The 13532-nt window shown below is 51.6% G+C and overlaps 1 protein-coding gene across 6 annotated transcripts in view; it reads right to left on the bottom strand.

Annotated features, from left to right (window-relative positions):
* The window catches only part of CUX2 (cut like homeobox 2), a 258613-nt gene extending 245553 nt beyond the window's left edge, over window positions 1-13060 (bottom strand). For 3 of the 6 annotated variants that reach the window (XM_059408409.1, XM_059408411.1, XM_059408415.1), the window contains exon 1: window positions 12898-13060. In XM_059408409.1, coding sequence (XP_059264392.1) covers window positions 12898-12960 — 63 coding nt within the window. In that variant the 5' untranslated portion in view covers window positions 12961-13060. Of the gene's footprint in view, window positions 1-12186; window positions 12287-12897 lie in introns of those variants that run through there. The other 3 variants (XM_059408412.1, XM_059408414.1, XM_059408413.1) reach the window with 3 other exon arrangements.
* Between the last annotated feature and the right edge of the window lie 472 nt (window positions 13061-13532).

The following is a 13532-nucleotide window of genomic DNA, read 5'->3' as shown; positions in this document are numbered from 1 at the left end:
ATAGAAACTTCAATATCTCACTTTCAACAGCAGTTAGAACAACTAGCCAAAAGATCAACAATCAACAAGAAAGGAGAAGACTTGTAATACTATAAACCAAAAATGGTGGGCAGGGTCAGCAGGGCTAAGCCTGTAAGGTTATATTGGGGCCTTTGCCCCAAAGGCAATGGGGAGCCGCTGTACCGTCTTAACAGGTTTTTAATAATTTCACTAAGCTGCCATGTGCCAAAAAAGAATGGGAGAGGCCGGAGTGGGTACCGGGAAGCAAACTGGAGACCAAAATCCAGGGGAGAAGTGATTGGGGCATGATGGGTAGCTGGGTGGTTGAGTGGATGAATGCATAGATGGGTGCATGGGTTGATGTGGACAAACGGATGGATGGAAAGATGGAAGGATGGATGGATGGATGGATGGATGGGGTCAGTAGGAAGAAAAAGTAGACAGGTGGATAGGTGGATGAACTGCTGAGTGGATGGATAAAAATGGGTGAGCGGGTTTATGAAGAGATGCAAGAATGTTGGATGGATGGTAGACGGGTAATCACTCAGTCCCTGCTAGACTTAAGAGTACATGGGTGCTCACAGATTGGACAAAACTAGAGTGAGAAAAGTCCTCTTTATTCTGTATTCCAGACCATATCGTCTATAATCCCCCATGAAGACATCTAACCCCTCTTCCGCTCAATAGCATCTCCATATAGGAAGCCTAAGACATGGATAGAGCACCCTCATATGGTCTGGGTCACCTCACCTGTTCATTGTCCTTCCTCATGAGCAACACTTGGGAAACACTAGGAACCAGATCCACAAGGCCAGGGTGCAAAGAGCCCTTCTCAGACCGTAACTCAAGCCCTGGCCCCCCTGCACCAACTCTATTTCTGAGGAGGGGGACACAGCACCCCTGGTCCACTGCATAGCTGTCACTTAGAGGTCTCCAAAACCCACACCAGCTGGCCACTTGCACAGGGGAAAGAGCACCTGCCACCTTGCTGGGAGGCATCAGGCATGTCCCATGCAACCCTCTCCCCTCTGCCACCAATGAATGGTGTTGATCTTCTAAATACTTGTGTGCCCAAAGCATCCCCATAGCTAAGACCCTCTCTGGGCAGAGATAACCCATCAGTTTGTCACAGACACTCCTCTATCTGTTTCCCAAACAGCCCTTCCCTAAGCCCTTATCAGGCTAAACCCAGTAGGAACCAAATATACCTTGGATCCAGGGAATGGACTCTCAGCCTGCACTGGGCAGCAAACAGAAAAGTGAGGGCAGATCTGTCCCCCAGGGGCCATTCCAGACCCAGCCATGGCCTTGAGTCTTAGCTTCCAAAAACCACAGTGACAGGGGAAAGCTCCACCAGGAAAAGAGAGAGCTTACGGAGCCAAATACAAAATGTAGAATATGGCTGGTATAGCCACAGAAATGCGGGCTGGACTTAGCTTCTAAAAGAAAAAAAAAATCTAAAAAACTTTTTTAATAAAGCCTACAAGTCTATACCCTTCCTTCTTTATCAACGACACAATTTATTGACCAGGGAGGCCATATTGACTAAATAAATCTTGATAATGACCAAGGCAGCAATCAATACCTGCTTATTATCAGCCCAGGCCGAGAATTCCATCTTGCGGAACGCAGGCCCGACGACAGGGAGCGCCACGCGGCTCTGCACTCCAGCGCGCAGGCTGGGGATGGATGGCCAAGTGGCCCTCATTTTCCAGGCGAGGAGAAGGGAATCCTTCTTGTGTTATTAATAAATCCCACACCCCAACCCCACCCATGCCTCTCAGGCTCGTGAACCTGGATTCATTGCCATGAATTGACAGTGGTAAGGTGTTTTAAGAGGTTTAAAAAAAAAATAAAGGAAAAAAGACAAGCATAGTGACTATAGATGGGGAATGCCAGGTTGGGGGTGGGGGGCAAGACTGAGGGGATGGGCTCTGGGAGAGGTACGCCGGGTCAGGGGCAGATCAAGAGCTGGGACATGTGTGGCCAAAGACCTGGGAGCTGGATTTGAGTCCAGGCTCTGCTACTTCCTGGCAATGAGGCCTTGGACTGAGCCCTCTGTGCCTCAGTCTGCCCAGCTGTAAGATGGGACAGTAGTAGTTTTCCCTCCCTGGATTATTGTGAAAATTAAATGAGATATTGTTCGTTAAGGGCTCTGACTACTGTCTTAGCACGCAATAAGGGTTCAACAGATACCTGTTAAAGAACTGCCAGGCTTCCCTTCTTATGCTCCAAAGCTTGCAAAAGCCAAGCCTGGCCTCGCTAAGGCTAGCCGGGGAGTGTCTGGAGGGGTCTGACCTCCTATTCAGTGCTTCTCTGCAAGGAGCTACTCCACCTAGCTGCTGGCCAGTGAGGCCCACCAGGAGGTCCCACTGCCCCATACCCATGCTCAAACCCTTTCAGGGGTTGCTCTCAAGGCACCTGCATAATTATTATGCACCTGCATAATTATTGTTGTTGTTAATAAATATACTAATTAATAACAGTCACTACTTCAGAAAGGCTTACAGCATGCTCAGCCCTAAGCTAAGTGTCTGTATTGGGTTGTTTCTCTTTACTTCTTAGACCCTTAAAGAACTTCTCTCTCCAAACAATTATAAAGTAGGAGCTTTATGATGCCACACCCCCAGCACCTCGTACTGCTCCTAACACACAGTGCAATTAATGAATAAATGAACAAATGACCTGTCTCAACAACCCAGGGAAGCTCCATTCTGGACAGAGAAACTGAGGCCTAGACATGGTCCTTTGGTCATGGAAGGGAAGCGGAGACTTCAATCCTGGGCCGATAAGGGAAACATCATGAACCAGGCACTGGGAGAGTAACATCTTCTAGGTTAAAACATTAACTGGCTGTTCTGTGTCCCCCATAACAGTTGTCCCATAGGCCACAAGGACCTGCTTTGAGTTGTCTGTGACTGAGGCCACCAAACCACTGCTAATGGTCCACAGCCTGCTGGCAATTAATTAATGGATTTATTAATTAGGATGGGAGCCGCCTCCCAGGCTGGAATTGGGGTCACCAGTTTCTAAAGCGAGACTGACGGAGCTAAAGATAAACCCTCATTCACTGCCGGCCTGAGGCCTGTGCTCAATTCCCAGGCGAGGAGTGGGCGACTTTCAAGAGCCAGTGATGGGTGAAGCAGCTGGGGTTCTAGGAGGGGCTGGTGCCCCCAGGGCCACTCCCCAAGGTAGAGTCAAGGCAGCTGCCCCACATCACCCTTCCTGTGGCATTCATCCACTCGATCATTCAAACACTGACTGAGAACTTATTATGTCCCTACCCTCCCCAGGGAGGAAGGCAGACAGTAAAGGAACAAATAAATACACATTATCACATTAGATAAAGCAGGTGGGGTTAAGGAGACGGGAGAAGGCTATTTTGGAAAGAGACGTTAGGGAGGACCCCTCTGAAAAGGTGATATTTAAGCTGAGGGCTCAGCTTAAAAGAGCTAGAACTACAGAAAACCTGGGAAGAGGGAAGAACAAGTGCAAAGGCTCTGCGGCTGGAATGGGCTTGACATGTTCACAGAACAGAGAGAGGTCAGAGGGGCTTGAACAGAGTGGGAGAGTAGCAGGAGATGAGAGGGACAGACAATGGCAGGACAACAGCAGGTAAAGGGGGACCGAATCACGCAGGGCCTGTGGACCAAGCCAGAACAAGCAACCAGGAAGAGGCAATGCTCAGAGTGATAGCTCCCCCGGCTCCCAAGACACAGCAGGTACCTCGAGTGCACGCCTCTTGTGCACTGGGTGCCTTAGGTAGACGTCCGAATCTCACTTCCTTCCTGCTGGAGACTGTGGTCCTCCAGGAAGCAGATGTAAAGCCAGGGCTAACGGGTAAAGAGATTTATCAGATCAATGCCTATGCCTGTGGGAAGGAGCCAGAAGGAAGAAGAGAGGGAAGGAAGGAAGAAGAGCCAGAAGCAAGATAGGAACGAAGGGAGGGAGGAAGGAAGGTTGGTCGGTTGGTGGTTGGTTGGTGGAAGTGTCCTAGATTGCTGAGGAGTCTTGAGCCAGCAGAGGAATCCTTGTGTCCCCGGAACAGGTCTGCGTGAGACCTGCGCTCACTCCCTGGCTGGGGCTGGATCTCTAAGAACAGCATCTGGGGCACCAACCGATCATGTTTCCTATGGTCAGGGATCTGCACGGTGCACTCTCACGGCGCTGTTGGAAAGTCACCGTTACCACATACATCTTAGAGGGAAGCAAGTCTCAGGGGAAGTAACTTGCTCCGGGACACACAGCTAGGAAGGACCAGAGCTGGGATTTGAACCCTGGCTGCCCTGTGAATAATCACAAGATAGAAACAAGAGATAGGGGTTGGGAGGAGGCATTCTGCAACAGAGCAAAGAATTGGGCTGAATATCTAGTTAAAAAAATAAAAGCATTACCCAAAGCTTTTACAGTGTTTGCTTACATGGTGTCCAGTGACAGAGCATTCACTCTGAGCCACATGTGTGCTCAGCAACATCTTATTTCATTCTCCATCCTCACCCTCCAATTGACCTATGACAAGAGTAAGGATGGGGCTGGGTCCACCGGCCTGCTCAGGACTTGCATGCAGCCTGGCCTCGAGGCCTTCCCACAGCTCCTCACACGCACTCATCTTCCGCCTACCTCATGGTCTTAGCACATGTTATTCCCTCTACTGAGATGCTTTTCCCTGACCTCATCCTTGAGATCTCAGCTGAAGGGTCACTTCTCCCAGCAAGAATCTCAGGACCTCAGAATTTAATCCTAGTGCATGACTACATACCCGTCTGTCCTATGCATCCACAGTGAGAGCTGTCACTTTGCCTTCTTTGTTCCGTGACATCTCCAGTATATAATTGTTGGTTATAATATTCATGCTATTTATTGTTAATTATTGTTATTTATATAATTATTAGTTTTAATTCTTAATTATGCCACAAAGTAAAGGGTAGAGGATGACAGCAATGATTAACATTATATGGAAGGTCTACATGCTGGGCACAGATATCACAGCATTTGCCATGTATCTACCCACTTAATCCTCACAACAATCCTTACGGAAGTGATGCTACTACTATCCCCATTTGACATATGAGAGAACCAAGGCTCAGAGAAGTTAAGTGACTTGCCCATTGTTACACAGCTGGTAAGTGGGAGAGCTGAGACTTGAGCCCAGGCCACCCGGTTCCAGAGCACTCACTATGTCTTTGGGAGGCGGAGGGTACCAGGCTGGATTCTGCAGCCCATGCCACACCCCCTCAGATACCTGGACCCACAGGCGTTCATAACAGACAACAGGTACCCCAAATATGTGCTCTCAGCAGAGTGGCCTCTGAGTGGCTGCCCTGCCCGGGGAAATCTGCTCCCGACCGAGCCACCTTGGCGACCCCTGTGGTCTCCCTGCCCGCAGCACCCACGCTCCAAACAGGTGGCTGAACAAGTCAATCGACCCTAATGGTTCCCGGGGAGCCATTCACCCTATCCAGTTTGAGCGACGGCGGCTCGGAGAGTCTTAAGCACAGCTCGGCTCCGGGCGTCTCGGGCAGACGACCAGCTCAGGCCAAAGAGGCCAAAGGATTGATTTTCTCTCTCTTTCTTTCTCTTTAATGACAAACGCACATCCTGGAATTGCTGTTTCATTTGGCTGAACTGGAGGATGGCAGAGGCGGGGGTGGGGGGGTTAGTAAAGGAACTGGAAAGGAAGGAGGGGCCGCCACAGGCCCCCTCTGGGGGGTGTCTGAGCTGCTAAGAAGCAGAGACAGCAGGCTCTGTGCTCTCCTAATCCTGTATCTTCATGGAGCTGGTCAAGGGCCTTTCATTTTTTCTGGAGGTACAGACTCTTCTGACACTAGGCACTTAGGAAAAGGCAGCCAGTGGCCCTGACATCTCACCTTCCTCGTGACCTGCCTCATGACCCCTACAGCTGGTCTGATCTATTGGAGACCTTCAACCCAGGCCCTTGGCACTGGCTGTTCCCTCTGCTTGGCATGCCCTCCCCAGGTCTTCACTCCCTGCCCAGTGTGGCCAGAGCTCTTCATTCGTAAGGGACCCTGGACATCCGGATTTCATAGATAACATCTCCTGGGTTGTAAATGCTGACAACTTACACGACAGTGTTTTTAAATATTGCACTAATTTAAACAGACACATCTGTGGACCATAAACAGCTCCTAGTCTGCAACCTCTGTGATCACAGCTCCCAAAATATAAGACATTACATACAATATTAGTAATGTATTAATCTAGTGAGTCCCCAATGCAGAAAGAAAGAAAACTTACCCAGAAATCTCTGAAAGAGCTTGCAAGTCCAGCAAGTTCTAGGAACTGCTGTTTATTTGGTTTTCCACCCTGTCTTACAAGCAAAATAACCACCGAAAATAAGCCGTTAGGCACTTGCAGAACGGTAGGTAACTGTGTGCCCAGTATGTGTTTAACACCTTCGTGTTCAAAGTGCTTTAATCTTCAACAACAACCTAGAAGGTGGAGACTATTAGTAGTCCCATTTAAAAACAAGGACAGCAAAGCTCAGAGAGGTTAACTGACCCATCCAGTGTCACACAGCTAGTAGATGACACAGTGGCAGGATTAGAAGCCAGGCAGGGGCCCCTCACCATCCTGGCTCCTTGTACTTTCCTCTTGAGGTAAAGACTAAAGAACAAATTCCTGTAATTAGCTTTGATCCACCTTAATATTCTTAACTGGCAAGTGAAAAACTTCAGCCATGCCACAGCCTGTATGACAGCCATCCCATAAAACCAGAGGACCAGGATCAGCAAACTCTGGCCCACGGGGCAGATCTAGGCCTCTGCGTGTTTTTTGTGAAGTCTGATGGGAAGACAGCCATGCCTGTTCATTCTCACTGTGTACGACTATTTTCATGTTACAGTGGCAGAATGGAGAACTTACAGAAACCAAATGGCCCACAAAGCCTCAAGTATGTCATTATCTGTCTTTTCATAGAACATTTGCTACCTCTGAGGGCCATCTAGATGGTTTCCTAGAGTGTCTAGAGATGCCACACCAGGAGAAGGTTCCTAGGTCAAAACCCTTGGGGAAACATTTTCCTTAGAGACACAGAAGCACATTTGCATATTAAAGAATACAAAAGGTTGTAGAAGCTTCTTTAGCTCTCTTTAGGCTGAGTGGTCTTAATATTTGGGCTGAGATTAAATGAAATGAAGAAGCCAGCCAGAGAAGGATCTGGGGGAAAAGAGCCTCACTTGGGTGGAGGGAATTGTAAGTCCAAAGGCCCTGAGGTAGGAAAGTGCTCAATGCCAATGAGGGACAAAAAGAAGGCCAATGTGACTGGAGCAGAGTGAGGAGGGGGAGAGAGGCTGGAGATGAAGCCAGAGAGATAACAGGGGGGCAGGTGATGTGGAGACTTGCAATCAGGGGAGAAGACTTGGGATGATCGTTGTATAATGGGAATATTGTCCTGGTCCTACAAAACACTACAAGCCATTTCTGTGAATGGTTCTTCAAGGCTTAGAAACCAAGAACTCCATCCTGAACATAATTTCTTGTCTCCTAAACTGCTTAGAAAGTCAAACCCTCCCACGCATCACCACACAGTGGGCCCCAAGGTCATTAGAAGACAATGCGTTTAACCGTCAACACAAAGTGTGTCCGCTTCCTTCACCTTTACAACAACCTGATATGGCAGACCAGATGGGTACAACCGGCCTATGTGATGGGTTAAGAAACAGGACATTTGGGATATTGGATGATTCATCCAGGAGTGCCAGAGGCTGCACAGACAAGAGCTCTTGGGGCATTTCCCCTCTGCCAACTACCTCCACCTTCCCTGACACCTGCAATATAAACCACGGTCATAAGTAAAGAGCACACCCCAGTGAGAAAAATCAAACAGGAGAGTGTATCCTGAATTCCCAAACCAGGAACAAAGGCAAGCTACCACCTGAGTCCCCTTCCCACACTCAACCTCTGCCAGACTTGGCCTGTGAATTAGATAACTGGAAGCCACCAGAAATTGAGCCCTTTCAGGAACCAGTAGAGAAAACCAGTCTCTGGACAGCCATGTCCACCAATATAATATCCAGGACCAAAATCAGCACCAGGCAAGGTGTTCATGCTTACTATCCCATTCACCAGAAGAAAGGTTATTATGACACAAGTCCAAAGACAGAATCCTCTTTTTAACAGGAGAGAAGAAGGGGGAGGAGAAGAGGAAGGAAGGAAGGAGAAACCACCACCACCACAACTAGAAAAGCTAAATAGCACCATGTTCATCTGAAATAACCCACCGAGAAGCTTATTTACTTCTTTAGGCTTGTCTGTGGTTTCGCAATTTTCTACAGTGAACCCAGGTATTTACAAAAGAAACTTCAAGATCTCCAATAGCAAAGGTGGTCAGAGATGAGACAGTGCTTGTTTTTCTTCTAGCAAAGACAGAGCCCATCTTGGGGAAGCAATTTCTGTCGAGATGAGAAATCAGAATTTTGGGATGCCCAGAAAAGACTGCTGGGTTCTTTAAATAAATTCTCTAACACCTGTTTCTAGCTCCTTCTGCAAAAAAAGGCCCACAGGGTATGGGTTCCAACGAATGGGAGAGGAAGAGAGAATGGGCTCCCCAACTGGTTGGATTTGTAAGGGTCCAGGGGGCCATCCGATTGTTTGGTCTTATTCACAGAGCTGCTATTAGAAATCTCCCCTCACCCCCTGTGCCCCCCACCTCCCCTCGTCCTCCTCCCTCGGACCTACCCACAGCCCTTGCCTAATGCCAACCTATCTCATGGCCCCCGGCTATGGCAAGCCCAGTCTGCTCACGCTCCCCACCCCGGCAGCAATTCTATTACTGCGAAGTTTCCAAAGTTAGGATTCCGCCAACAGGGCTGATAGCTTATTTACTGCTGTCATCTATAGAAAGAGGAATTTTGACACATTGTTAAATGATAGCACATTTAGATAAGTCAAGCTGTCAGAGGCTCTAATGGATGTCTAAACTCTCTGTGGCTGATATGTAAAATTTATGCACTTCAGAATATCATAAGGTTATAATATTTTAATCACATCCACGCTCTTTCTAAACTTTGAGCAGGCAAAAACATTCCATCAAGCACCATCTCCCATGTGCACCTTCCCAAACGTTCCTCTAAACCTTTTAAAAGCCTAGCCTCTCTTGCTTTCCCTGTTGCTCTTCCTCCCTGAACACCCAAACCCTAAGCAGAATTTGCCTCTTCCTCCAAAACTTGTCCTATCTGGTCCTTCCAGCCAAACTCTTTCCTCCTAAGAAACACAGATGTGAATTGGGAGTGGGAGCCCTCATTTCGCCTGGACACTGTCAACTCTCATCAGCTTGATTAGCTCTCTTAAAGGAAAAAAAAAAAACAAAACAAAAAGATAGCACAGGAGACTGGACCTGGATCATCATAAAAAAAAGTGGCAAAGTAAAGCAGAAAAAGAAAATCATAAAGGTATGAATCCGGTTACAATGATTATACACAGAAAAGCCATAAAAAAATACTGCATTAGTAATGTTCACCATAAAGCAATCTTATAACCAAATGAAATATGCCTAGCATTATCTTTGGGATGGAATTTTATTTCTTGTCTCTGGGACTGCTAGCAGCAGAGGGAAAAAAAGGAGAAAAGAGAGGGGGAAGCAGTTTCGGGGGTCCTGGAATAGGGTACCACATGTCAGAGCATCTTTACCATCAGCCGTAAGTCATTAAGACTCGCTGACTGACTTCCATCCTAGGAAAACGGCCCTGCTGTGTTCAGAGACGGCGCTGGAAGGAATAACTGGACTGCTTCCATATTTGAAAAAATATATACTTCCGGAGGGCTGTATGCTGGGCTGGTACAAGGTCACCTTTCTTGCCAGGATTGGGGTGGCGTCAGCAGCATGGTCTGGCCTGGGGACACAGGCCGCCTTTGCTGCCTCGGCCACTTTAACACTCGGCAACCAGGCTTCGAGAAACCACTGAACCTGAACAACCAAGAATTGAAGCCACACACCTCCTCACACTCACAGGCAGCTGGGCCGCGTGACGAGTGGGCTCAAAGCTGTCGGCCTGCACAGGGCCTGGGGTGGGGGCCCGCCTCTCCTACCGGGATCTCAGAACAAGCCAGCAGAAGTTTTCCTTTCTGGTTATCTCCCCTATAAGAGGAAAGTGGGAAGGGAAAAAAATGAAAATAAAAGTGTGGCGTAGGAGTCATTAGCATTATGCACAAGAGATGATCCCGGGCAAAAGTGCTTAGGCTCATAATCTGTTTCCAACAAAAATGCCATCAGTGAGAATGCAGGTTGAAGCCGCAGGCCTGTCGGGCAGGGGAGCCACTGAACACTTCAGGCCGAGGGTGGGGACCGTGGCAGATGTGAAGGTCTCAATGTTTGCATGCAGCTAAGGCTGCCACGTTTATTTCTCTGCTCTCTAGAAGTGTGCAGCCTTTCAGACTCCCTCAGGGACACCCCCCCACACTTAATATCCATGTAAATGAGCTTACCCCCTTCCCTGAGAGCCTGCTCCTTTTGTGCCAGACACACCAGCCATTTTCTTAATAAACACCACCACCGTCCTCCTGTGGGGGTGGGGGTGTTGGTCCCATTTCCCCTTCACCTGAACAAGAATCTCCACCCCTCCACCTTCATCGTTTCCAGTTCAAATTTGCTTTCCTACCTCAGCATCTTCTAAAACCCTAACAAAGGGTTCCTAGATCAGTGGGAGTCCAAACGGAGTCCAAATGGAATCAAGATTTGGGTGACCTCAACAGCTCCACAAAAGACCCAGGAGCTGGAGAAGGAAGCGAGTGAGGTTCAAACCCCCTCCCCCCAGCTCAGAAATCGGCCCCCTGGGAGCCGCACCCACCCCTCAGCACCCAGCCCCAGCTCTAGCCACCCCTCCTGGCTGCAGCCGGAGCTCCCTGGATTGAAAACGAGTTATCTAATGAAAATTGTGTTAACTGACATTCTGGCCAACCGGGAGCAAATACCAGCGCTGTAAATCTCGACGCGGAAATTTTCTCCAGCCCAGAATAACAATAGGACCCTGCAAAGGGCTTTCGCCAGCCCTTCTGGTTCCTCTCCTCTTGTCTGCCACGTTCTTGTCATTCCTTATGTTACAGAACATCAATCATAAATAAAGACGCTGTCCCCCCAGCCGTGCCCCGGTCTCATTTACAAACATTAGCAGGGAATACGATTACCATTGGCCTTCGTGCCAAGCCCAATGTGGCTGCCCAACTCCCTCTCTCCCTCTTTCTCTATTTCTCTCTCTCTCCCCCCCCCCCCCCTCCCCCCCCCCCCCCCCACTCTTCCAGAAAGGCCACTTTAGCATCATTTAAACGGGCAAGCACAGCTCACAGCCTGGCCCGCCTCAGCTGGTCACCAAACTGTAGCCCCAACTCGAGAGAGGACCTGGAATTGCAAGGCACTTGCAGTTATTAACTGCATGCCTGAGTGCCCCGATTTTCTCTCAGCTCAATGGCTGGGGGAGGGGACGAGTGGGGGGTTAGAAAGGAGGGGGCTGGGAAGTGGCTAGGAGGAGGAGGGTATAGGAACCACTTATCAGAAGAAACTTAAGAAGATCTGCAGGCGGATTTTCAAAAAAGAAATAAGTGTGTCCCTTTTTATCTCCAGACTGATGCTCTCACTTCTTCTGCGAATGTCAAGGCCAAGGCAGGATGTTCTAATCGCCTGGTTCTCAGCAACACTTCCCCGCCCCTTGTTCCCACTGCATGCCGAGACTTTGCAAGACTCCAGGGTTTGGGAGGACTTGGCAGGAGCGTCCTGGGGCACCCCAGAAAGTACAGAGCCTAGAGCAGTACCTTCTGCGGGTGTTCTCTGAGATTCCACCCCCAGTCCCACCTCCTAGGGGATTAGCACAGAACACCCCCAAATCTAGGAGAGACATACAGACTTCCAGAGAAAGGTGGAGTGGAGAATAAAGCGCTGGTGTTTGGGAGGGAGTAGCCCTGGGGAAAGAGAGGGAAAGAGAAGAGAGAAAGAAGAAAAGAGGGGAGTGGCGGGAGGGAAAGCAGGAGGAAGAAGACTGCAGGGGAATCTCCCATTTAAAAGTTCCCATGGGCCCGAGAGCCGGGAGTCACCTGCTCTGCGCAGCTCCAGGCTCTCCACGGCCCCGGAGGCGGCAGCGCAAACTTGCGCGCGCCCCGGGCCCATCTCCACCGCCCGCCCCATTTGCACTTAAAAAGAGGGTGGAATGGGGGTAAAGGCAAGAAGCAAAGACGAACCCCGAGAACCCGGCCCGAGGAGAGGTCTGCCGGCGCAGGCGGCCAGTCCGGTGACGGTGGCAGCTGCGGCTGGGGCGGCAGCAGCGACGGCCCTTGGGTGGCGGCGCGTCTGGGCTGCGCAGCCAGGCAGGCGGCGGCGGCCGAGGTGCCGGCGGCCGGCGGGGCGCGGAGCCGCCTCCACGCCAACCCCAGCAGCCTCCTCCTCCTCCCTTCTCCTTCTCCTCCTCCTCCTCCACCTCCCTACCCACCAGCTCCCTCCCTCCCTCGCCTAAGCCCCAGCCGGCCGCGGACAGGCACGCGGCGCGCTCCGCGGCCTCCCCGGGCGCCGCGAAGTTGGGAGGCGCGCAAAGTGCAGCGCAAGGGGGGCTGCCGGGGGTCCCGCCGGCAGCCCCCTGCCCGGGACCGCAGCCTCTGCTTTCCCCGTGCCTCGCTCGGCCGTTCTCCCGCCGGCTTGCTCCCCGGGCCGAGGGCTCACTAGCGCTTCTCCATGGTCGCGGCGGCTAATCGATGATTGAACCGAACAAAGAGCAGCGGCGAGATCAATTCCTAATACCTATCGATGGGCAGCGGGCAGCCGAGCCCCAGCGAGCCCCAGCAGCCGCCGCCCGCCGCCCCGGGGCGCCCGCCCACCCTCCCGGGGACCTCCCCAATGCGCCCAGGGCGCGCCCTAGGGCTCCCCACGGCCGCGCGGCCGGCGCTGCCCGCACTAACCTGGAGTCGCCGTAGATCAAATCGCTTCCAATATTGAAACATCGATCCCACATTGGCGGCCATCTTGGGGGCTATTCGAGACGCACACACACAAGAGTTTGGCTTTTCTCAATGGCTGCACTCAATATCCGGGCTGGACTCCCCCCAGCCCCGGGGCCGCCGCCGGCCGCCCGGGCCCTGAGCGCCGCCGCCCGGGGCCCCTTGGGCGTCCCCCGGCCTCCTTCCACCCGCTGCCCCTCGGCGCCGCCGCGCCGCCGCCGCCGCCGGGCCCGGGAGTCGTGCGCCCCCCCGACCCCCGGAGGGCGCGGGCGGAGCGCGCCGGGCGGGGAGCTCGGCGCCCGCCCGGGGGAGGCGGCCGAGGATGGGGCGGGAGGGGAGGGTGGGGGGGAGGCAGCCTCTTCGAGAGGCGACGGCGCCGCCGCTGCCCTGCCTGCAGCCGGCTCCCGGGCCCGCGGAGCGCTCGCTGCATCTCCCCCCCAAGTCCGGGGTCGGTGTGCCGCGCGATTGCACTTGACTTTGGCTTTTTGCAAACTTATCAATACTGACGTAACGTGCTGATCAATGCAAAGGGAAGTTTGGGAGGGGGGGCTGCGGGAGGCCGGCAAGCGGAACGCCAACACCCCCCACTTCGCACC

This window comes from Mustela nigripes, chromosome 8 (assembly GCF_022355385.1).
Source record: "Mustela nigripes isolate SB6536 chromosome 8, MUSNIG.SB6536, whole genome shotgun sequence".
Classification (NCBI taxonomy): Eukaryota; Metazoa; Chordata; class Mammalia; order Carnivora; family Mustelidae; genus Mustela; species Mustela nigripes.
Note: the sequence above shows the minus strand (reverse complement) of the source record. Positions and strands in the feature narration are given on the sequence as shown.